General features: G+C 39.8%; 1 protein-coding gene across 1 annotated transcript in view; it reads left to right on the top strand.

The window, feature by feature from the left end:
* The first annotated feature begins 16,039 nt into the window (after positions 1-16,039).
* Positions 16,040-24,976, top strand: part of LOC132893505 (dedicator of cytokinesis protein 3-like) — a 136,288-nt gene continuing 127,351 nt past the window's right edge. Inside the window, exons 1-3 of the mRNA XM_060932699.1 lie at positions 16,040-16,091; positions 24,034-24,117; positions 24,247-24,287. Of these exons, the coding sequence (XP_060788682.1) occupies positions 16,040-16,091; positions 24,034-24,117; positions 24,247-24,287 (177 nt within the window). The remainder of the gene's footprint in view (positions 16,092-24,033; positions 24,118-24,246; positions 24,288-24,976) is intronic.

Raw genomic sequence — 24,976 nt, 5'->3', positions numbered from 1 at the left:
GCTCGGAGGAATTTTAGCCCATTCCTCCGTACAGAGCAGCTTCAACTCTGGGATGTTGGTGGGTTTCCTCACATGAACTGCTTGTTTCAGGTCTTTCCACAACATTTTGATTGGATTCAGGTCAGGACTTTGACTTGGCCATTCCAAAACATTTAACTTTATTCTTCTTTAACCATTCTTTGGTAGAACGACTTGTGTACTTAGGGTCGTTGTCTTGCTGCATGAGCCATCTTTTCTTGAGATTCAGTTAATGGACAGATGTCCTGACATTTTCCTTTAGAATTTGCTGGTATAGTTCAGAATTCATTGTTCCATCAATGATGGCAAGCCATCCTGGCCCAGATGCAGCAAAACAGGCCCAAACCATGCTACCACCGCCATGTTTCACAGATGGGATAAGGTTCTTATGCTGGAATGCAGTGTTTTCCTTTCTCCAAACAATACTTTTCTCATTTAAACCAAAAAGTTCTATTTTGGCCTCATCCGTCCACAAAACATTTTTCCAATAGTCTTCTGGCTTGTCCATGTGATCTTGAGCAAACTGCAGAAGAGCAGCAATGTTCTTTTTAGAGAGCAGTGGCTTTCTCCTTGCAACACTGCCATGCACACCATTGTTGTTCAGTGTTCTCCTGAGGGTAGACTTATGAACATATTAACATTTAGCGAATGTGAGAGAGGCCTTCAGTTGCTTAGAAGTTACCTCGGGTTCCCTTGTGACCTCGCCAACTATTACACGCCTTGCTCTTGGAGTGATCTTTGTTGGTCAACCGTTGCTGGGGAGGGTAACAGTGGTCTTGAATTTCCTCCATTTGTACACAATCTGTCTGACTGTGGATTGGTGGAGTCCAAACTCTTTAGAGATGGTTTTGTAACCTTTTCCAGCCTGATGAGCATCACCAACACTTTTTTTTTCTGAGGTCCTCAGAAATCTCCTTTGTTCATGCCATGATGCACTTCCACAAACATGTATTGTGAAGATCAGACTTTTTGATAGATCCCTCTGCTTTAAATAAAACAGGGTGCCTACTCGCACCTGATTTCAATCAGTGGGATGACAAGCATCTGACTCTAATTTCTCCTTCAAATTAACTGCTAATCCTAGAGGTTCACATACTTTTGCCACTCACAGATATGTAATATTGGATTGTTTTCCTCAATAAATAACCAAGTATAATATTTTTCTCATTTGTTTAACTGGGTTCTCTTTATCTGCTTTTAGGATTTGTGTGAAAATCTGATGATGTTTTAGCTCATATTCATGCAGAAATATAGAAAATTCTAAAGGGTTCACAAACTTTCAAGCACCACTGTATAATGGGCCTCATTTTCTATCCATCCATCATCTGTAGCTGCTTATCCTGTTCTACAGGGTCTCAGGCAAGCTGGAGCCTATCCCAGCTGACTATGGGTGAGAGGTGGGGTACACCCTGGACAAGTTGCCAGGTTATCGCAGGGCTGACACAGAGACAAACGACCATTCACACCTACGGTCAATTTTGAGCCACCAATTAGCCTAACCTGCATGTCTTTGGACTGTCGGGGAAACCGGAGCACCCGGAGGAAACCCACCCAGATAGCAAAAGGGCGTTGATTCGACGGGGAATCATCGGCACATAGACATGGGGAGAACATGCAAACTCCACACAGAAAGGCCCTCGCCGGCCATTGGGCTCGAACTCAGGACCATCTTGCTGTGAGGCAACAGTGCTAACCACTACACCACTGTGCCGCTCCAGCCTCATTTTTCAAATGGTTAAATATAGACTTGTTTTGATTTTGTATAAAACTGTATAAATGGTATTGCTTCCCCAAATTTAGTCCTTCGAGGTAAGGGTGTGATCACTTCTACATGCAATTTGCATGGCATCATAAACTTTTCAGATACTTTATGCTTATAGCTATGGTGAAATAATAGAATAATTGATTACTACTAAAATTTATCTGGACACAGCCTCACTCTTCATTAAGGTATGGATATGGAAAAGTCTTGTCTATTTTGAGAAATATTTTCAGATGTGTGCTATGTTTTTAAATGCCCATTCCCGGATATTTCAATTTTAACGTGCTTTCTTCTCTTTATATTCCATTGAAACTGAATGAACTAAAAGGGCTGCCAAAGATTAATAAGAACTTTTTTTTTTTAATGGAATAAATTAAACTCCTAGTATAAATATTCATGTTTTCTATATATTTATTCTATCCACATTCGCTAGATATGAGCAATCGAGTGCTCTGATTGGCTACTCTACTACTAGACTATCAGCTAATTGTTTTTCTCTACTCACGAGTAGAGAAAAACAGAATGGTGGCACGTTTTGGTGAGCCAAACGAGGACTAAATAAACTCAGAAACAAACCCCCAAAAAGTAACAAAATATGGAATGAAAGTATTTGAGGGTGGTGGGGTTTTTTTGTTTAATTTTCAAGAATTATGGCATTTTTCTCATTACTACTGTCATTTCACCAGTTTATTTCCATTCATCTTTTAAGCATTAAAATTGTTTTGTGGGAGTTTTTTGTTTAAGACTGCTTCAAAAGCTTGAAGTTTGAAAATTAATGTCTAAAGCTATTGTATCCCTCAGCAAGACTGCACTTTCTGCAAAAAAAAAAAAGTCAATTCATGCAGCCATCAATAGGTTAAGAAGTCTGCCAAAGTGGAATTGATTTTGTCTGACATATTTTTTTATCAAGTTTTTATTTATTGAATTTACAAAAAAAAATTGCTCGGTTTCTCAAAATCCAGTGAATGTGGATAAAATAATTATTCCACTCAATCTCATCGTATATGGCTTATAGCCAACCTGCTATCACATGCTTTGTCTGCTAACAGCTCACATGACTTGATTCCGTGGAATAATTTGTTAAATAGCAAGATGGGATATTACATAGTTGCGCAAAGATATGAAGTTTATCTTCAAATGGTGAACATATTCAGAACTGAGCGATACAAATGAGTGAAAATATTTTCAACATGAGAAGATAAACTTCATATTTTCATGCCACTGTGTAATATTCTTTATTATATGGACACATCCGCACACAAAAAAGCAAGTTAATCAATTTTAATTTTGAACTGGTTTGTCATTTTGATAATGTGTGTCTAGTTAGTGGGAAAACGCTGGGAGTGACTTCATTGGAATGAAATATTTTCCGATTTGTCACTCAGATCCATGATGTATGACTAATGCAATTTTTCAACAGGAGAAGATAAACTTCATATCTTCAAGCCAACATGTGATTTTCTTATTAAATTCACATTCACAAACAAGGTCCCTAAATTTATCAAAAACAATTCACCACTATCCTCACGAGTGACATGTAGAAACTTGTCACGATTTTGGTTCTCCATGTCCCGGAAGGAGTTCAGAGGAATATGCCATGCATTTTTCAATCATGGAAATTTCAATTGCAGGAAAGATTTGACCCATATTTTATCTAACTGAAAAATTTCCCAATTTAGATTTATTAATGTTTAAAGCCAACATTAAATGGTATATTTTTCCATGGTGTATTGTCTTTTAAAAAGAGCAACAAAAATTTCAAAAAGGACGGAATAAAAGTAAGCTAATATCATCAGTCTAGTTCCTGATATCGTGCCTACTACTGATGTCACACTTCTTTCTGCCTGCACAACGTGGTCTGAAATTGTTTAGCAGCCAGACAGTGCCAGATGGATTTCACACATGCTTTTCTGCAATCCAACTGATGTTCCAGCACTCAGGCTCTCTCCACTGTATCAAGCAGTGGATATTATACTCACACAGCAATAATGGCTAATCATTTATGATGGCTTCATTTTATTAATTATATTTTATTTCTAATGTTTTCAGTATTGTCTTCTTGATAATGTTTATCTCAAGAACGCATCGACATTGGCATTCAGTTTACTGTTCAGAAGAAAACTAAGCAAAAAATAGTTATATGTAATGATGGTTATTTTAAAATTGATTTTTATTTGAATGCAAATTATCTTGCCTAAAAGACTAATATACTCAAAAGGTCTGACATTTTTGATGAAGTGAATCCGGTTTGCCTATATAGGGGCTTATCATAGCCCTTGGATGCAGAAATAAATCTCTGTTGGAGTTGTATATACTGTATGACTCTTACTACACCATCAGTGATTCTGGTCACAGCTTGTAAAAATAATGGGCACATCCGGTTATAATGAGCTACACATTTACTGGCTTCCTGCTCCTTCATGGAGTCATTGACTACTTGCTGGGAAAGCCTTTATCTATACCATTAAATCAGCCTCATCTCCATCCTTCTATCCACCCATTCGTTTTCTTGTCAGAGTTAATCATGTATGATTACAAGAGTTATCTTTGTGTATTTTCACTAGAACACTGCAGATGAGTCACCACAAGTATGGCATATTTAAAGGCCTTTTATTAGTGTGTCTTAAGAAGTGCTAGTTGAAGCTGCTGTCAAGGCAACACAGTGATGGCCCTTGTATGTGAGGATTTTTGGAGATATTTTGCTCATGAATTGGTTCGTGTAATACAGAAACGTATCAGTTGGTTGTGATAGATGGGAGGGATAAAATCTATTATCTATCAAAAGTTTGACAATGAAAATATTAAGGTTGAGCAATGCGTTATATCACAAGCTCTCATCGATGGCATACTGAGAATCGTGTAGGGGACACTTAACGGCAGATGAGCAGCTCCATATGTGGTTTCCAAATCAAGTCAGTAAAGTCCTGTTGGCTTCATGACAGGTTTCCTCCAAGTATTGAACACGGTAAACAGAAACCTTGTAATCCATTCACTCAAATGCTAAATTTGTTTGTCTTCTATTCTTTGAGGTGGCTTTTTTTATTTTGGTCTATCTTTTCTCCTCCAAAAACAATGGAGGGGGGATTGACAGTAAATCATGTATTTCGTTCAAGTTAATAACATCTGCAATTGTATTTCACATGTGCCTTCTCCATCACTGCTGATGACGTTTTATGTACAACATGGGCTAAAAAAAAAAAAAATTATCAACGTAAATAAAGATCAAATCACTCAATTGTTTCACTCCGTGTAAAAAAAAAATTAAATCTGGCATGACTGTCACAGATGAGCTGCATGGATCTACAGCCTGTGCTAAGAAGAACTCAGCCCCAGCCTCATTTTTGTCTTTCCATTCTGTGCCTTTTCTTGCAATTATTGTGGGTATTGTTGCACTTGGTTCTGCAGAAATCCAAAATAAGAGTAACTGAAGGGTGTTATTTTTTATTATTAATTATTTTGTTGTTGAATGGTTGACAATAAGGCATGTTGTATTTATTTAGTGTAGGCTATGCGAAGTTTGTGGCATAGAACCCATTTTAAGATATAAGTGCGAGACAGATTATTTTTAACGATCCATATTACCACAAAATATACAATTAGAGTTTCCTCCTTCACTTTGCTATTTCATTCTTTCCCCCACCGGATCCTGCTTACCATTAGTGTAATAGCTGCCATAATTTTTTTCCATATTTATGGATGACTTAAATATAAGCTTACTATTGCAAGTAATGTACTCAAGTCTTTTAATGTCGCTGAACATTAAGGCTGGACTATCAAAAAAAAAAGAACAGATGTTCAAAAAAGGAAAGGAAACCAATCAATAGCCAAGAACTAGAAGTTTCTTAAACTCCATGACATCTGTGTCCTAGATAGTCTGCTGATGTGATATTGGGTCTGAACAGACAACTATTTTTGTCCACCAAACAATAAAACATATAATGGAAACTGGTGTATAATGCTCATTTTCCAGCATGATACAATTTCTTATATTTTCAAGGACAATGTGACTACAGTACACATACAGTATCTTTTTTTCTTTTTTTAAGAAATAAGGACATTTAATTACTGTACTCAGGTAAAAGATGAAGAACTATGCTGTTCAGAGGCAGTAGTGAATAGCTGTTGAAAATGATCTATTAGCTCTCCAACAAATCTTAAGATCATATGCTCCAAAGATACAGTTTCATTTTGTGTTTGGTACTAGCAGGTAATTATCTGTTTTGTTAGCATTAAGAGAAAGAGAGTAGTGATTTTTCAACATTTTTGGAGCCAGAGACTCCTTCATTACAGGTTTATTTCATGAATATTATTTAAAGGTGCACAATATTTTCTGTTTACTGGTGCCGCGGCGCTTTCTCTTCTTAACCTCGCCACTAACAGAACACACTGGGTCCAATTTGACATTGTTTCTAGTCCAGCTTGCTTTTCCATTCATTCATTCATTATCCTGGTCAGGGCCGTGGAGGATCTAGAATCAGTCCTGAGAATACTGGCATGAGGCAGGACTACACCTTGGATGGAAAGTCAGTTCATTGTAGGGGCAATTAAGAGTTACCAGTCTGGCTATTGCTATGTTTTTGGAGGTGGGAGGAAACCAGAGAACCCAGAGGAAACCCACTATAGCAAAGGGATGCCATGCAAAACTCCCAAAAGATGTAACTGGGGCCATCATCTATCCATCCATCCATCCATCCATCCATTATCTGTAGCCGCTTCTCCTGTTCTACAGGGTCTCAGGCAAGCTGGAGCCTATCCCAGCTGACTATGAGCGAGAGGTGGGGTACACCCTGGACAAGTCGCCAGGTCATTACAGGGCTGACACATAGAGACAAACAACCATTCACACTCATGGTCAATTTAGAGCCACCAATTAGCCTAACCTGCATGTCTTTGGACTGTGGGGGAAACCAGAGCACCTGGAAGAAACCCACGAGGAGAACATGCAAACTCCACACAGAAAGGCCCTCGCCGGCTGCTGGGCTCGAACCCAGGACCTGTGAGGAGACGATGCTAACCACGACACCATTGTGCCGGCCCGGGCCAACATCTAAATAATAAATATAACAACTTTGACGATGCATTGTTAATTCGAGGATGAAACTGAATTTAAAAAAAAAAATCACAACTCGCTGGCTACCACTACTGTAAAGAACTGAGTCACAACCTCCAGCTACCTAACCTCCTGCACCTCCACCCCCTCTCTCAGCTGTCAGAAGAAGCAAACTAAACTAAACTAAACTATAATCAATAGTGCCAGAAATTTGTACTGCGGTTCTGTGCTCTAGCCTGCAGATGTTGTCGGATCTGAACAGAGGACTATTTTTGTCTCTAAAGAAAATGAAGGTGGAGACTTTGTCTCATCATGAGGCAACCTTTTATTACGTTTCCATTTACTGATGTGCTTTCAGGAATTCAGACCATATTTTTGTCTTCTTTTCTGCGCCCTTGGGATTGTGAAGCCTTGACCTGGGAATATTTTAGTAGGCGTCATGTGACGGTAGTGAAGATGGCGCAGCGTAATCATATCTTTCACATCCCGTCAGAACAAGGAGAGCGATTTACAGCACAGCACTTGAGGAGTCTGGGCTCCTAACAACAACTGGCACGCGACAGGTTTTAACGGTGCGACGTCCCGACGGCGCGTGCAGGATCTAAAATTGTTAAATAAATCAATTAGCTAAGGCCAGAGTCTCTCTCTCTCTCTCTCTGAGATAGGCTACTGCAGCAAATAACAGTGAAGATCAGATTTCCGCTCATTCTCTCTGCCTGGAGAGACTCAGGGCTCTGCATCACACACTGTACATCATCATCATCATCATCTTCTACTCCTTCTTCTACTCCTTGCTGAGAGGGGAAGCTCAGGAGGTATGGCACTCACTATGCAGAATGGATACGAAGAAGAAATTGTTGTCCGGCTTCCTGTAAATAGTTAACATGCAGTCTTCAGTGCATTCGGTTCTGCATGTAAAACGCTACATTGCTCAGCCCCTCAGCTTCAGCATCCTCCGACGGTCCCACAGAATGGAGCTCGCTTTCCAGGCGATTTAAATCATCTGGTTTTGTTTTTTGTTTGTTTTGTTGTTGTTCTTTTTTTTTTTTTTAATAATGTGGATTCCAACGGAGGATGAGAAATTCGGAGTGGGTGAGTCTCTGTCTTCTCTACATTTCATTTATTGACATGACACGTAGAGCTCTCTTCTATGCAACAATTTGTTCTTCCTTCCTACCTTCATTCCTTCCAGAAGTGCCTATGATAAACACTAATGACTCATTTGCTAAACTGGCAAATTAAAATCGGCAGTAATTCTCAAATAAGCTCTAAAAATGATCATTTGTATATAAAACAAGCCGGCAGTGAGGCGAGGTAAAGACTAGGATATGGACTCATTAGGCTGTTTACCTCGTCGACTGTCACGCTTGTTGATATAATAAAACATAAAACATGCTTCATAGAATGCTAATATATATATATATATATATATATATATATATATATATATATATATAATTTTTTTTTTTTTTTTTTTTTTTAAAGGAAATCCTTTTTTTTTCTTAAAAAATCTCTACCCACTCAAGCGTCGTAGAAGACTACAGTATTATAATCTTATTCACGCAGTAGCATGAGATAAAAATGTCTTCCTGTAGCCGCAGAGGGGCGCTGCATGCTCGCGCGCGGTCTAACAGGTGCGTGCGTGCGCACGAGAGCCACGTTATGCTCCTGACGCAACGTTCTTTAACAACTACGTTCCTAACGCCCAAAAGTCTCATCTCATCTCATTATCTGTAGCCGCTTTATCCTGTTCTACAGGGTCGCAGGCAAGCTGGAGCCTATCCCAGCTGACTACGGGCGAAAGGCGGGGTACACCCTGGACAAGTCGCCAGGTCATCACAGGGCTGACACATAGACACAGACAACCATTCACACTCACATTCACACCTACGGTCAGTTTAGAGTCACCAGTTAACCTAACCTGCATGTCTTTGGACTGTGGGGGAAATCGGAGCACCCGGAGGAAACCCACGCGGACACGGGGAGAACATGCAAACTCTGCACAGAAAGGCCCTCGCCGGCCACGGGGCTCGAACCCGGACCTTCTTGCTGTGAGGCGACAACGCTAACCACTACACCACCGTGCCGCCCACGCCCAAAAGTATTAAACTTTTTTTTTTTTTGCAGTCTGGTTTCCATCAAATCGTGCGCTCTGATGCCCATTTTCCACCAAAGCAGTTCCAGGGCTGGTTCGGGGCCAGTGCTTAGTTTGGAACCGGGTTTTCTGTTTCCACTGACAAAGAACTGGCTCTGGGGCCAGAAAAACCGGTTCCAGGCTAGCACCAACTCTCTGCTGGGCCAGAGGAAAGAACCGCTTACGTCAGCGGGGGGCGGAGTTGTTAAGACCAACAACAAGACCGCGAAAGATCGCCATTTTTAAGCGACGAGAAGCAGCAGCTGTACAAACGCGAAGTCATCCATTATTATTATTGTTGTTGCTGCTGCTGCTTCTTCCGTGTTGTTTTTGCTTCAATATTCGCGCCAAGGTTTATGCAAACGTAGCGACGTAATGACGTGGCTTCCCTTAGCACCGCGAGCTATGGAAAAGCAAACTGGTTCTCAGCTGGCTTGCAAGTTGAACGAGTTGTGAACCAGCACTGGCCCCGAACCAGCCCTGGAACTGATTTGGGGGAAAAGGGGTATGATTGGCCCACGAGCAGTCCGGAATCCTACGATACAGACCCCGGTTATGGACCTTTGTCAACTCGTTCGTTCACTACAACAACAAACAAAGCAGCAATTTTTCTGTCAATGTTTATTTTTGCATTTCTCAGTATAATAGCATTAATTTTACAGCATGGATAGTGATGACGACAGTGTTCACAGCGAAAGCGAGTTTTACTACCAGACGAAATAAAAGAAAACCTGTAACTGTTGCTATAAACGTCGAGCAAATCCAGCAGTTTATTGAGGAGCGAAGGGCAGAAAATACAACAAAAAAGACGATCTACGACCTCAATGTCTTTGGGAAGTTCTGTCGAAACCTAAGGTCAAAAGGTGGAAGAAATACCTGGCGAAGAACTAAACATGTCACTGTCAGAGCATTTTTTAACATAGTTACTGGGAGACCAAATGGTCTCCCAGTGGCCAGATTTGGTCTCCTAGTCAATGCCAAACCAGCTTCACTGGGAGACCAAATTTTAAACCAAGTTATGTCTTATCATTTGGTTCAGTCAGTTGCAATTAATTAACCAAGTACCATGTAAGTATACATTTAACAAGGAAAACGAAGATCTATGTTATAAGATATACACAAAAGATCATGTTGGTTAAGAAAAACAAAACTAAAATTTGGTTACTGAGATGGCTGATGTCAGAATCCGATGTCATTACTGTGTAACTTTTGAGTGTCTTTGACATAACATTTGTGCTTGGTAATTGCTCTTGATAGCTGTGTAGTCACTGTAGTGTGTTTGTCTGTATGGTGATTGGTGAACCATTTTGCATCACAAAATATGCCGCAGCGGTGCAGCCGCATGGACTCTGGGGCCTGTGATTGTATTACCCAGACCAGTTGGTCTCCTAGTGGAAAATCCTTAAAAAATGCTCTGGTCACTGTGCACCTTCTTCATGTCCGGAACAAAGAAAAATGGCGATGTGTACGAGCCGTCCTCACTTACGTCTTTCCAGACAAGTATCCAGCGCTATCTGAATCATTTTCTGTTTGAATTTGGTAAAGAAAAAAATTAATGTTATTTACCAGCTTAAGGTCCATCCATATCGTGAAATACCGTGACCTCGGCCTTGAAAATACTGACCTCGGCCCAGAGGCCTTGGTCAGTATTTTCAAGACCTCGGTCACGGTATTTCACGATACAGACCTCCCAGCTGGTAAATAATATATATGTATGACCAAAGATAACATGACCATGTTTGTCAGCCAGTTTCTTCACCATGACTCTTGTCTGTGAGTCAGGCTATAACAAATTAGGCTACACACGCTATACACTATACTTAATGGTATCCCTATTGAAAAATCCAGCTTTCTCTGACCATCTATCAGCTTCCAAAACACAGGCTGAGCTGGTCAGGCTGATAGACTACCTTTACCAGGTAGTCAAGGTCGAAAGGAAACTATTTTAACGTACTACTACATCATAGACAACTTTTTCTGGCTGCTCCCGATTAAGGGTTGCCACAGCGGATCTTTCATCTCCATCGCTCCCTGTCTTCCGCATCCTTCTCTACCACACCTGCCACTTTCATGTCCTCTCTCACCACATCCATGTATCTCCTCTTTGGCCTTCCTCCTTTTGATGTGCCTGGCAGCTCCATCCTCAACATTCTCCTTCCAACATGCTCTGCATCTCTTCTCAGGATGTGCCCATACCATCTCAGTCTCATCTCCATCCATCCATCATCTGTAGCTGCTTATCCTGTTCTACAGGCAAGCTGGAGCCTATCCCAGCTGACTATGGGTGAGAGGCAGGGTACACCCTGGACAAGTCGCCAGGTTATCACAGGGCTGACACAGAGACAAATAATCATTCACACTCACACCTACGATCAATTTAGAGCCACCAATTAACCTAACCTGCAGTTAGTCTTTGGACTGTGGGGGAAACCGGAGCACTTGGAGGAAACCCACGCAGACTCCCGGAGAACATGCAAACTCCACACAGAGAGGCCCTTGCCGGCCGCTGGGCTCGAACCCAGGACCTTCTTGCTGTGAGGCGACAGTGCTAATCACTATACCACCGTGCCGCCTCAGTCTCATCTCTCTTAGCTTAATTTCCGAGCTTGCCACATGTGCTGTCGCCCTAATGTGCTCGTTCCTTATCCTGTCCAACCTTGTCACTCCCATCGCAAACCTTAATATCCTCAACTCCGCCACCTCCAACTTTGCTTCCTGTCTCTTCATTAAGGGTACTGTCTCTGATCCATACATCACAGCTGGTCTCACTACTGTCTTATACATCTTACCTTTCACTTTTGCTGGGACTTTCCTATCACAAATTACTCCCAAAATCCTTCTCCAACTGCTCCACCCTGCCTGCACTCTCTTTCTCACCTCACTATCGCAGCCCCCATTTTCCTGCAGTATTTCTCTTTTCAATCTGCATGTTAGGTTTGGCACGGTTTTATGCCGGATGCCCTTCCTGACGCAACCCTCTCCATTTATCCAGGCTTGGGACTGGCACCAAGAGTATGCTTATGCACCCCCGGTGGCTGGATTATGACTACTACATCATAGACAAGATGTTTAAAAAAAATAACATAACAGTAAGGTAATAAGGAAATAACAAGCATTTTCAGTCAATTTAGTCAAGTAAAAAGGCAGCTGGACACTAATTTACCAGTTGGTCAGCTTGGTGTGTGTTTTAGGAGCTGCTAGCTGGTCAGACTAAGTTGTATTTTTCAGCAGGAAAAGCAGTGATGTAACTCATTCATACATCTTGTAATAGTCAGCTGCCATGGATCTAGAGCTTGTTCTGGAAATACTCAATGTGAGTAGTGAATAGCTACATCCTGAATGGGGACATGAGTCTATTGCAGGGCATCTCACACACATTCACACACTTATTCACACCTATTTAGCATAGCCAGTCCACCTCTCAGCATGTTTCTGACAGTGGGAAGAAACCAGAGATTGATCGATTATGAGTGCATGTTTTTTTTTGTTGTTGTTGTTGGAAATGAAAATTATGTTCTTTGCTTATTCTTTCTAATCTGAGGCACCATGGCTGGGGAAATGGTGCAACTGATTATCAAGGGCCCTTAGCTGGAGTGCCCCTAAGCAGCCATAACTAAAAAGTTTTTATTCTCAAGTGATAGGAAGGGGACCTACACGGACTGCAACTGCCCAGGGACCAGAAATTTTCAGTTAGTATTTTCATCCTGATCATTCTTTTTCCAGATGTGCTGAACTGCAAGATTGAGCTAGTTCAGTAGATACCATGATGCATTTTAACTGCCATAGAGGATGAACAGTACTCCTACAGTCTTACAGCAACCAGAGACCTCTGCAAATGAATAAAGTATGCGCAGTTATAAAGCAAGTGCAGTGCAATACTGTAGCATAACTAAACAACATTGGACTAATGACATTTGGGATTCCGATTAGAGAATCACATGTGTGGATTATTAGTGCTCATTACAAATCAAGTGCTAATAAAACTGGAAGTAGCCTATTGTGTTACTGTCAAAGTAATATGTTCTGTTGTATATGTCTCTTGAAACCCATATATCATAGTAATGTAGATGTGGTTTTGTAGCACTGCTTTTCCCCCTTCATTGTAGTAAAGATTATTAGATTATGCACTAGTATTAACAATCTACTGAATGATAATATCAAAAAATACAATCAGTGCAAAAGTAAATGGAAAAATGTTGGCACAAGTGTGGAAATAACTTCATCTTTAAAGTATTAACTTACATATATAAGATATGTTACACATCTTCACTTACATATATCTCCTTTTTTATCCACCTAAGTCGGACATATCATGTTCTCTTTTATCTACTTAGAACATTTAAGGCTAAGTGATGCAGTGCAGTGTGTGTGTGTGTGTGTAGGTGCATTGTGTAAATGGTAAAACGGACACTGTAGGTTACCTGTGACTACTACAGCATGTGCTATCAGATTCCCCATTTTAATAGCAATTTCACATCATCCTCACAAGACACTGAGGTAGTTTACAGACAGTTCACTTAAATGGAAGCAACAGATGATGACAAGCAAAATCGTTTTGCACAGTTGAAGCCATTGTTTATGGGAAGAGCTGTCTTAGGTGTTGTGCACTGCTGTTTTTTATGCTGTGCAAATGTCATTCAAATTCAACTTTAAACCTAAAACAACTAAGATAACATGTATGACATGTAACAAGAAGCAATGTACACTGATCACGATGGCTAGCCCATATGGTCCAATCCCACAGAAGAGCTACTGTAGCACAAACTGCTGAAAAAGTTAATGCTGACACCTCTCTGTTTTAGCCAGCATTAACTTTTTCATCAGTTTGTGCTACAGTAGCTCTTCTGTGGGATTGGACCATCTGGGCTAGCCTTCGACACCCATGACCCTGTTGCCGGTTCACCAGTTGTCCTTCCTTGGACCACTTTTGGTAGGTACTAACCACTGCATACCGGGAACACCTCACAAGATGTGCCATTTTGGAGATGCTCAGACCCAGTCATCTGGCCATCACAATTTGACCCTTGTCAAAGTTGCTCAGATCCTTACGCTTGCCCATTTTTCCTGCTTCCAACACATCAACTTTGATAACTGACTGATAACATCAACTTTGATAACTAACTCTTGCTGCCTAATATATCCCACCCCTTGACAGGTGCCATTGTAATGAGAGAACCAAATGTTATTCACTTCACCTCTCAGTGGTCATAATGTTATGCCTGATCGGTGTATAACCTAAAAGACAAAATTAATACTGCTTTGGACAAATGTGTTTATTTTAGTAATACAAAAAAAAAAATTTCAGTTTGGATATAACCAGAGTTTGTATGATGATTTGAGCTGATCTGGTATTCAGGTTGTTTTCTTCTGATGTGGGGAAGAAGTGATTTGCAGGATTTGGTGGTTGAGGTAATTGAATTTGAGAAAGCCAAAATCATACTATGTTTCTTAGCAATGTATGCTGGATTGTAATGGTGTGTATGGAGACTGAGAAGCTCAGCATGGTAGAGTTCCCAGCAGGCACGTGAGTAAATTTTGTGGGCAGCGTTCCTCCAGGAAATGATGCCAGAAAGTTCACTATCATTTCAGTATTTTTTTTAATGTCCTACGCTATTTTGAGCCACCCTTCTTATGCCAGTAATTTTGATATTATGGTTATGAATGTTATTGGAGATACAAAATGTGTTGCAACACCATAATTTGTGTGTGTGTGTGTGTGTGTGTGTGTGTGTGTGTGTGTGTGGTATAATTGTTTTCTGTTTTCATGCTGCAGGGTATGTAAAGTGGTAGCATCTGTCTCCTGTCATACCTCAGCTTCTCTCAGCAAATCAGAGACGTAAAAAAATGACAATTCAATACAATTTTAGCTCAGAGATATTATGAAAGCTAAAACACTGGTGGAAGGAAAGCAATGGTGTTATAGTAAATCAACAAGGGTTTGCAGCAGGAATAAAGGTCTATTGTTCATTCATCCACCAGCATTATTATATTCCACTGGACCTTTCTTTAATAAGCAAAGTTTGTGTTGAGAATTATCCCTACCAACTTAGGTTACAGTGCCCTTCAGAATTATCGGTTCCTTTTTAAAATTATTATTATTATAATATATTTTAATAAAAAAAAATCTCTCACAAAACTTGCAGCTAAATTATTTACACCATTACGAATATTTAAAATAAATGTATAGTTATCCTTATAAAATAATACTTCTAAATGGCAGAAAGGATGTCTAATGTTGAATTTGACCAGCTTCTTTTTCCATCGGGTATAAATATTAAGTTGCACATGAAAACCAACAACAACATCGTCTTCTATTACCATCGGGAAAACCAAAGATAGATGGCTGTTGACCACAATTCAGCTAATGGATATAAAAAAATATATATACATAAGCAATTAAAAACACATTAAGCACATTGTATCAGGTCCATAATATACAAAAAGGTTTTCCCCACTAAACCCATTATTGAAATAGCAAAGATGAAGCCATTTTTAAAAGCCATTTGAAATGTCAGCAAGTTAACTAAATATCTCCCTTTGCACAGTTGCAGTTTACTGTTACTTTAATGTTAATGTGGTACAATATTTGAAGTTACTTTTTATATGTATACATTTATAAGTGATTTCACTGGTTGCTGTTGTTTTTCCATTCAATAACCATGCATGGTCTGTCAGGAAAGGAAATGTCAGGAAAGGAAACTTTTTCCATTCAAAGTCCCCTGGAGATTCTGCTAGAAATTAATTTGTCTGGTGTTACTAGCCACCGGAACTCAAGAGTAGTGTTATGGAGAAGAGGTGTGAATATATATTACCATGAGGGTCTAATACTGTCTAAACAAAGCATGAGGTTGATAAAGTATAGCAATAGAGCTAACTAGTTAAGTACTATTTAAAATCTTAATAATGGATGCAGTGAAACTTAACATCAACAATATCAGTGGAAACAATAATTGAATAGTTACACTCTGTGGCTGAGTATTGAACATCCCATTCCAAAGCCATTGATATTAATATTGAGTGGTTTCCCCTTTGCTGCTACAAGAGCCTCCACTCTTCTGGGAAGGCTTTCCCCTAGATGGAATGTGGTTATGGAGATTTGTGTCCATTCAGCCACAAGAGCACAAGAGGTAAGGCAGTGATGTGAGACTTGAAGGCCTGATATGAAATTGGTGTTCCAACTCATCCCAAATGGGTGAGGTCCTCGGTTCAGTCTCTGGCATCTCCCCAGTATTCAGGAATCAGCTTTGGGACCAAAAGGTTGCCAGTTTGATTCTCTGGACCAGCAGGAATGGCTAAAGTGCCCTTGAGCAAGGTACCTAACCCTGGGCTGCCCACTGCTGTGGGTATGTCAGGGTCTTGTTGTACATCGTGCTGGATAAGAGCATCTGGTAAATGCATGTAATGTCATGTAATGTATTTAAGGAAGTGGTGGCTAAGTGGTTAAGGCTCTGGGTTACTGATCAGAAGGTTGGGGATTCAAGCTTCACCCCTACCTAGCTATCACTGTGGGGACTTTGGGCAAGGCTCTTAAGCTTACCTATTCAAGTTGCACCATATCATGGCTCAATCTGTGCTCTGATCCCAACTATGTGAAGGCCACCAAGTTCTTTAAGTTCCTCTTATAAGCCAATGCCCCTTGCAAACCTCACTTTGTAAGATTTTTTTTTTATCATACTGGATCATGTTTGGTTCCCTTAGTTCCAATCTTAATTAAGGAAAATATTAATTCTACAGCATATGAAGACAATTGTGTATTTTCTACATTGTGGCAACAGTTTAGGGAAGACCCACATATGGGTGTGATGGCCAGGTGTCCACATACCTTTGGTCATATAGTGTATGTTAACTATGCAAATTGTAATTGTGTACACATTTAAAGCTAGACGGCCTTTCGATTTCATAAAATTGGTGAAATTGAGTTCCCTCTGAAATTTGGTCATTGTGATATGTTTATTTCTGTAATATCTCACAAAATATCAGGCCATTCTGTGGCTGGGAAGTTATTTAATTTGAAGGGATTCCCTCACAAATAATGTGCATGAAATCGCTCACTTCACGCAGACAAGCAGACATAGGAAGTCCGTATGCGCATGCGCAGGTTTACCTTCTTCTTCTTCTTCTTTCGGGTTTTATGGCAGCTGGCATCCACAGTGTTGCATTACTGCCATCTACAGGTTTACCTTGACCGTGCACTGACAGTTACATCATTCTGTCGCTAAGCAAACAGCTGATCACACTGAGGTGCTCACTGACTGCTGAGATTTATTAGTTTGGTCCTGCATTTCCTTTCCTTTGCAAAATCATGTCTTTTCTTCTCACTTTCTGTTACTGTAGTCGGTCTTTCACGTTTCATTTGCACACTCACGTCCTCTGGTTTTCTCCCCTGTTTCAAATTTGTATCCCACAATACCTTGCGCGAATGGGGAAAGCCCACCACATGATGCATGACGTAGTATCTTGAACTGGGTCACGTTGAAGCAGGAAAAAATAGCGGACAATTTAGGGCCACATGACCCTAAATGAATTAATTGTTCTATTTTTTTAAAAAAAACTAATAAATTGGAAGTCTGTGATTCGAATTCAGTAGCTTTCGGTCTACTAAACAAAAATAATTGGGTGTCAGGGAAAATTATTTTTCTAACCTACACTTGAAAAATCTGAAAGGCAGTCTACCTTTAAAATAATCTGTGAAATTCTGTTAGCTCATGTAGCTAGCTGGCCCATGTTTCCCACAATGGATTCCAGTGGCATGACTAAAGTGTGCTAAAACAGTATAACAGATTGGTGTTATTCTCAAAATCTGTCACCATCAACATATGGCAACTCATTCACACAAACATGAACAACTGATTCACTGAATTAATGATTCAGCTAAATGTAGTTGTTAGCACCTTTCTTATTCTTAGCTACAGTAATGTTACCATGTTATGGAAAAGCACATTGTTTTTCATTATGTATAGGTTTATTACTATGACATTTATCTTCAGTTATCCTGATCAGGGTCATGGAGGATGCAGAGTCAATCCTGGGAGCACTGGTTGTGAGGCAGAAAAAAAATCACCTGCCAGTCCATGCACACACACAGATTCACACACTTATTCACACTTACAAGCAATTCGGTAATTCGCATGAAGGCATGTTTTAGGGAAGGGTTTTGAAAGGAAGTATGGGGAGAAAAGGGAAAACTCCACACAGTCCAGAGACCATTGAGCTGTGAGGCAGCAACACTATCTACTGTGCCACCATTCCACCCTTGTACTATAACTATAAATTGGAAAAGCTATTCATCATTTGTCTTAGGTATTTTTTGGTATGAAGTACATCTGATAACAGATACATTAAAATATCGTCTCAAATATTCCTTGAACTTTTACTTGAGGATATCTTTATTTTTACTCGTATACAGTGTCTTGCAAAAGTATTCATCCCCCTTTGTGTTTGTCCTGTTTTGTTGCATTACAAGCTGGAATTAAAATGTATTTTTGGGGGGTTAGCGCCATCTTTCCTTCAGTCCTGACCAGCTTTCCTGTCCCTGCAGATGAAAAATATCCCCACAACATGATGCTGCCACCACCATGCTTCACTGTTCTCAAGGTGTTGGGTTTGCACCACACATGGCATTTCCTATGATGGCCAAAAATACAAATTTTAGTCTCATTTGACCAGGGAATCTTCTTCCATGTGTTTGGGGAGTCTGCTACATGCTGTTGGGCAAACTCCACACTTGTTTTCTTAAGCAATTACTTTTTTTTTCTGGCCACTCTTCCATAAAGTCCCGCTCTGTGGAGTGTACAACTTAAAGTGGTCCGATGGACAGATACTCCCATCTCCGCTGCAGATCTTTGCAGCTCCTTCAGTGTTATCTTCGTTTCTTTGTTGCATCTCTGATTAATGCCCGGTCTGTGAGTTTTGGTGGGTGGTCTTCTCTTGTCAGGTTTGTAGTGGTGCCATGTTCTTTCCCTTTTGCTATAATGGATTTAATGATGCTCTGTGGGATACTCAAAGTGTGGGATATTTATTATAATACAACCCTGATCTATACTTCTTCACAGCTTTGTCTCTGACATGTTTGGAGTGCGCCTTGGTTTTCATGTTGCTTGCTTAGTAGTGTTGCAGAGTCAGGGTCCTTCCAGAACAGGTTGATTTATCCAGACATCATGTGACAGATCATGTGACACTTTGATTGCACACAGGTGGATCTTAATCAACTAATTATGTGACTTATGAAGTGAATTGGCTGGACCAGCTCTTATTTAGGGGTTTCATATGAAAGGGGGTGAATACCTATGCACACTCCAGATTTCTGGTTTTTTTTTTTCATCTTAATTATTGTTTGTGTCACAATAAAACAACAATTTTCACCTTTAAAGTTGTAGGCATGTTGTGTAAACCAAATGGTGCTAACCCTCCAAAAATCCATTTTAATTCCAACTTGTAATGCAACAGAACAGGACAAACACCAAAGGGGATGAATATTTTTGCAAGACACTGTACGAATATCTCATCTCATCTCATTATCTCTAGCTGCTTTATCCTGTTCTACAGGGTCGCAGGCAAGCTGGAGCCTATCCCAGCTGACTATGGGCGAAAGGCGGGGTACACCCTGGACAAGTCGCCATGTCATCACAGGGCTGACACATAGACACAGACAACCATTCACATTCACACCTACGGTCAATTTAGAGTCACCAGTTAACCTAACCTGCATGTCTTTGGACTGTGGGGGAAACCGGAGCACCCGGAGGAAACCCACGCGGACACGGGGAGAACATGCAAACTCCACACAGAAAGGCCTTTGCCGGCCACGGGGCTCGAACCCGGACCTTCTTGCTGTGAGGCGACAGCGCTAACCACTACACCACCGTGCCGCCACTGTACGAATATATGATTCAAATATAGGTAGCTGCAATACAGCTATTCAAAGAAAGAAAGTAAATGTTATGTGAAGAGGATATTCATATCTCATCTCATCTCATCTCATTATCTCTAGCCGCTTTATCCTTCTACAGGGTCGCAGGCAAGCTGGAGCCTATCCCAGCTGACTATGGGCGAAAGGCGGGGTACACCCTGGACAAGTCGCCAGGTCATCACAGGGCTGACACATAGACACAGACAACCATTCACACTCACATTCACACCTACGGTCAATTTAGAGTCACCAGTTAACCTAACCTGCATGTCTTTGGACTGTGGGGGAAACCAGAGCACCCGGAGGAAACCCACGCGGACACGGGGAGAACATGCAAACTCCACACAGAAAGGCCCTCGCCAGCCCCGGGGCTCGAACCCAGGACCTTCTTGCTGTGAGGCGACAGCGCTAACCACTACACCACCGTGCCGCCCGGATATTCATATATTTAAAATATATATTCTTGTGGATTAAGAATTAATCTAACACTATGTAGTCATTTCCAAGTACTGTGGATATTCCACAGTGGTGTAATTTACAAAATAACTTTCTGCAGCTGAGAACAGTGAGTTATAATTATAATTATATTTGGCAAAAATCTATAACTACATAATTCAGTGTCTTAATGGTTGAGCATGAGCTTTGTATCAAGACCAAATGATTACTGCATATGCAGAACAGGTAAGAAAGTAATTCATACCACCTGAAAAGCAGGACCATAACACAATGAGACTTCTGAAAGACCTCAACCTTTAGTAGAGCTTCTGTGTTGTGAGGCAATTGATTTGTATTCATGGTTTATGATTCATGCTTTGTAGTTGTGTCAGTGCTTCACTGTTCATCAAGAACCTTGGATATTTAGTACATGTACAGGCTTTGTGTTACCCCTTATGGTGATTATTTCAAAAGTGCTCACTTCAACTTGGAGAATAGAGTCCTGCAATACGCATTTATTATTTTTATTTTTATTTGTTTGAACTAAGTAAACTGGCTTTACTTCTTTATAGTAAATAAACTTTACTTTCATTTGTTTACAGTCTGTCAGTACACAAACTAAAATAAATTCCCCTTTTGTGTAATACTGAATGCAGACGTGTGAATGAAGATATCAACAATTACGTGGCACTCTGCTGGATTGTGTCACTGAATTACCTGCAGTGCCTTGCATAAGTATTCACCCCTTAAACGATTCCATATTTTGGAGTATTACAACCTTTGGAATAGATAGATCGAGATATGTAAAGTGGGGTCCAAAAGTCTGAGAACACTAGTGAAAATGCTTCTGTTTGACATTCATTTTCAATTTAACACAAAAAGGATATTATCAGAAACAACCTGAGTGAAAAGTAAAATCTTAGAATTATTTACATGAATTTCAGTTATTAAGTATTTGGTGTGTTCCATTTTTGCTTTAATGACAGTGTGCATTTGAGCTTACAGACTCCAAGTTTGTATAAAACTGATGATCCATATTAGATTAAATTGTGTCATTGTACACATGCTTTATAAAGGAAGGGATAAGACTCGCAGAAAAGCTGACCTTTTGTACAGAGCAGTTAACATGGTCAACATCAGAAATTTATCTAAATTTAGATAGTGACCTAGAAATTCAATGTAATAAACTATTCAGTGTTCAAGATGTTGCAGAATTTCTAGGTCACTATTTAATTTAAGCAAATTATTTTTTTATTTTTTGGTTTAGAATTTTCAAAATTCTAAAACTTTGTTTATTTGCAGTTTTTAAAAAAAAAAAACAGATTCTCAATGTGGTCTCTGACTTTTGGACCCAGCTATATACAGTATTTTTTAACCAAACCCTGATTGATAATTATAAAGAACTTTGTCCTGGACTTGTTTTGATAGCTCTTTGGGTTTAATGATGCTATTTGTTTAGGTATGTTCTATAATTGTAGACAAGTTGACTCTGTTCAACTAATTACATGACTTCTGATGGCAACTTGTTGCACCAGAACAGCAATGGTTTGAATACTTATGCAATCAAAATGTTTCATTTTTATTCGTAAATAATTTCGCAAAATATATTTATCTGTCCCCCAGTTCGATATTTTGTGTAGAATCATGACACATGATCTCAATGATGTCTATTTCAATTCTAGATAGACATAATTTTACAACCCCGATTCCAAAAAAGTTGGGACAAAGTACAAATTGTAAATAAAAACAGAATGCAATAATTTACAAATCTCAAAAACTGATATTATATTCACAATAGAACATAGACAACATATCAAATGTCGAAAGTGAGACATTTTGAAATTTCATGCCAAATATTGGCTCATTTGAAATTTCATTACAGCAACACATCTCAAAAAAGTTGGGACAGGGGCAATAAGAGGCTGGAAAAGTTAAAGGTACAAAAAAGGAACAGCTGAAGGACCAAATTGCAACTCATTAGGTCAATTGGCAATAGGTCATTAACATGACTGGGTATAAAAAGAGCATCTTGGAGTGGCAGCAGCTCTCAGAAGTAAAGATGGGAAGAGGCTCACCAATCCCCATAATTCTGCGCCGACAAATAGTGGAGCAATATCAGAAAGGAGTTTGACAGTGTAAAATTGCAAAGAGTTTGAACATATCATCATCTACAGTGCATAATATCATCAAAAGATTCAGAGAATCTGGAAGAATCTCTGTGTGTAAGGGTCAAGGCCGGAAAACCATACTGGGTGCCCGTGATCTTCGGGCCCTTAGACGGCACTGCATCACATACAGGCATGCTTCTGTATTGGAAATCACAAAATGGGCTCAGGAATATTTCCAGAGAACATTATCTGTGAACACAATTCACCGTGCCATCTGCCGTTGCCAGCTAAAACTCTATAGTTCAAAGAAGAAGCCATATCTAAACATGATCCAGAAGCGCAGACGTCTTCTCTGGGCCAAGGCTCATTTAAAATGGACTGTGGCAAAGTGGAAAACTGTTCTGTGGTCAGACGAATCAAAATTTGAAGTTCTTTATGGAAATCAGGGACACCGTGTCATTCGGACTAAAGAGGAGAAGGACGACCCAAGTTGTTATCAGTGCTCAGTTCAGAAGCCTGCATCTCTGATGGTATGGGGTTGCATTAGTGCTTGTGGCATGGGCAGCTTACACATCTGGAAAGACACCATCAATGCTGAAAGGTATATCCAGGTTCTAGAGCAACATATGCTCCCATCCAGACGACGTCTCTTTCAGGGAAGACCTTGCATTTTCCAACATGACAATGCCAAACCACATACTGCATCAATTACAGCATCATGGCTGCATAGAAGAAGGGTCCGGGTACTGAACTGGCCAGCCTGCAGTCCAGATCTTTCACCCATAGAAAACATTTGGTGCATCATAAAATGGAAGATGCAACAAAAAAGACCTAAGACAGTTGAGCAACTAGAATCCTACATTAGACAAGAATGGGTTAACATTCCTATCCCTAAACTTGAGCCTACTTGTCTCCTCAGTCCCCAGACGTTTACAGACTGTTGTAAAGAGAAACGGGGATGTCTCACAGTGGTAAACATGGCCTTGTCCCAACTTTTTTGAGATGTGTTGTTGTCATGAAATTTAAAATCACCTAATTTTTCTCTTTAAATGATACATTTTCAAAGTTTAAACATTTTATATGTCATCTATGTTCTATTCTGAATAAAATATGGAATTTTGAAACTTCCACATCATTCCATTCTGTTTTTATTTACAATTTGTACTTTGTCCCAACTTTTTTGGAATCGGGGTTGTACACACTACAAAAATATGTAAAAGTTCAAGGGCGTGAATACTTATGCAAAGCACCAATAAACTCGCTGCGAAAAAATATTTGCACAAACCAAATCATTTGTTTCTGTCAGAATATCTGCCTACAACATTTATAAAATGATGCACTCACCTGCCGTGTCATTCAAAGTAATAGAATATTTTTATTATTATTATTGTAGATTTCGATCTGTATTGCAGATTTCCATATCTAATTGTGACCATCCTAGAAAGCAGGCCACAAAAATAATATGCACTTTTCAAGCTTTATGCCATCGTCAAAACCTTTGGACTATGGATTTTGTATCAGTGTTTTTGCCTGTCATTCTCTTTTCTCATATACTGCTTATTCACTGTGCTCTCAAGAGAGTCAGTATTGATTGCCATCTCTTCCTCTCTGTCTCAGTGATAGGCAGTTTCCGAAGTTCGGTCAGTCATTCCCTGGTGCTGGAGCTTGGAGAAACTGTCCAAATCCTGGAGAAATGTGATGGTAAAACCTATAGTCACTTCATTAATCATGAAACCAATCACTTCAAACCTTTGCACAGATCAGAACCTGTGATTTATGAATATGATTTAGAGTGCATGCTGTTGAATGACCCTGTGATTTGTTCTTTAGGTTGGTACAGGGGCTTTTCTACCAAAAGACCAACAGTAAAGGTGAGATTTGTAGGATTCTTATTTAGTGTTAGAGAATCAGATTTATTATAACCAACTTCTCTGGCATGATTTGTGGCATGTAAGGAAAGCTTTCCTTATTAAAACACAATAGACCCTTTTGGTGATTGGAAACAAAAAGAGATGCGTCTGCAACCTGCTTGCAAAAAGACCCAAGTAGCCTAGCAACCTGGCACTGCTTTTATAATCTAATTAAAGAATCTAACAACAGTTTTATTTAGGAATGGATTTGAGATTAGCTAAAATGTTATCCTCTTATTATAATGGATTAGCACTATCAGACAGGGAGTGCTATTTGACTAAACTAACACTTGCAGTAATGGTGTACCTTTAGAAGAGCCATAATGTTTTTGGCGTACTGTCCATGGCTAAATGATGCTAAGCAATGGCTTAGCCTACAATGACAAGGTATATATACATACAGTATCTCTTAGAAACTATACTTGAGAGAAATTTAAGGCATATGAATCGGTTGATGCTTACAACCTTGTTGGTGCGTTCAAGACATAAAGGTGTCCATTATAGGCAACTCCTCAGTAAGAACATGACCTGGATATCTTGCATTAGATAGCTAGTCTCTTGAAGTAGATTTTAGTTTGTTTTAGTTTAAGCTTCATACAGTATGTTTGTTAAAGCCTTTTAAATTCTTAGTTAGCAAACTGGCTTCACTG

Source organism: Neoarius graeffei, chromosome 10, assembly GCF_027579695.1.
Source record: "Neoarius graeffei isolate fNeoGra1 chromosome 10, fNeoGra1.pri, whole genome shotgun sequence".
NCBI lineage: Eukaryota > Metazoa > Chordata > Actinopteri > Siluriformes > Ariidae > Neoarius > Neoarius graeffei.
Note: the sequence above shows the minus strand (reverse complement) of the source record. Positions and strands in the feature narration are given on the sequence as shown.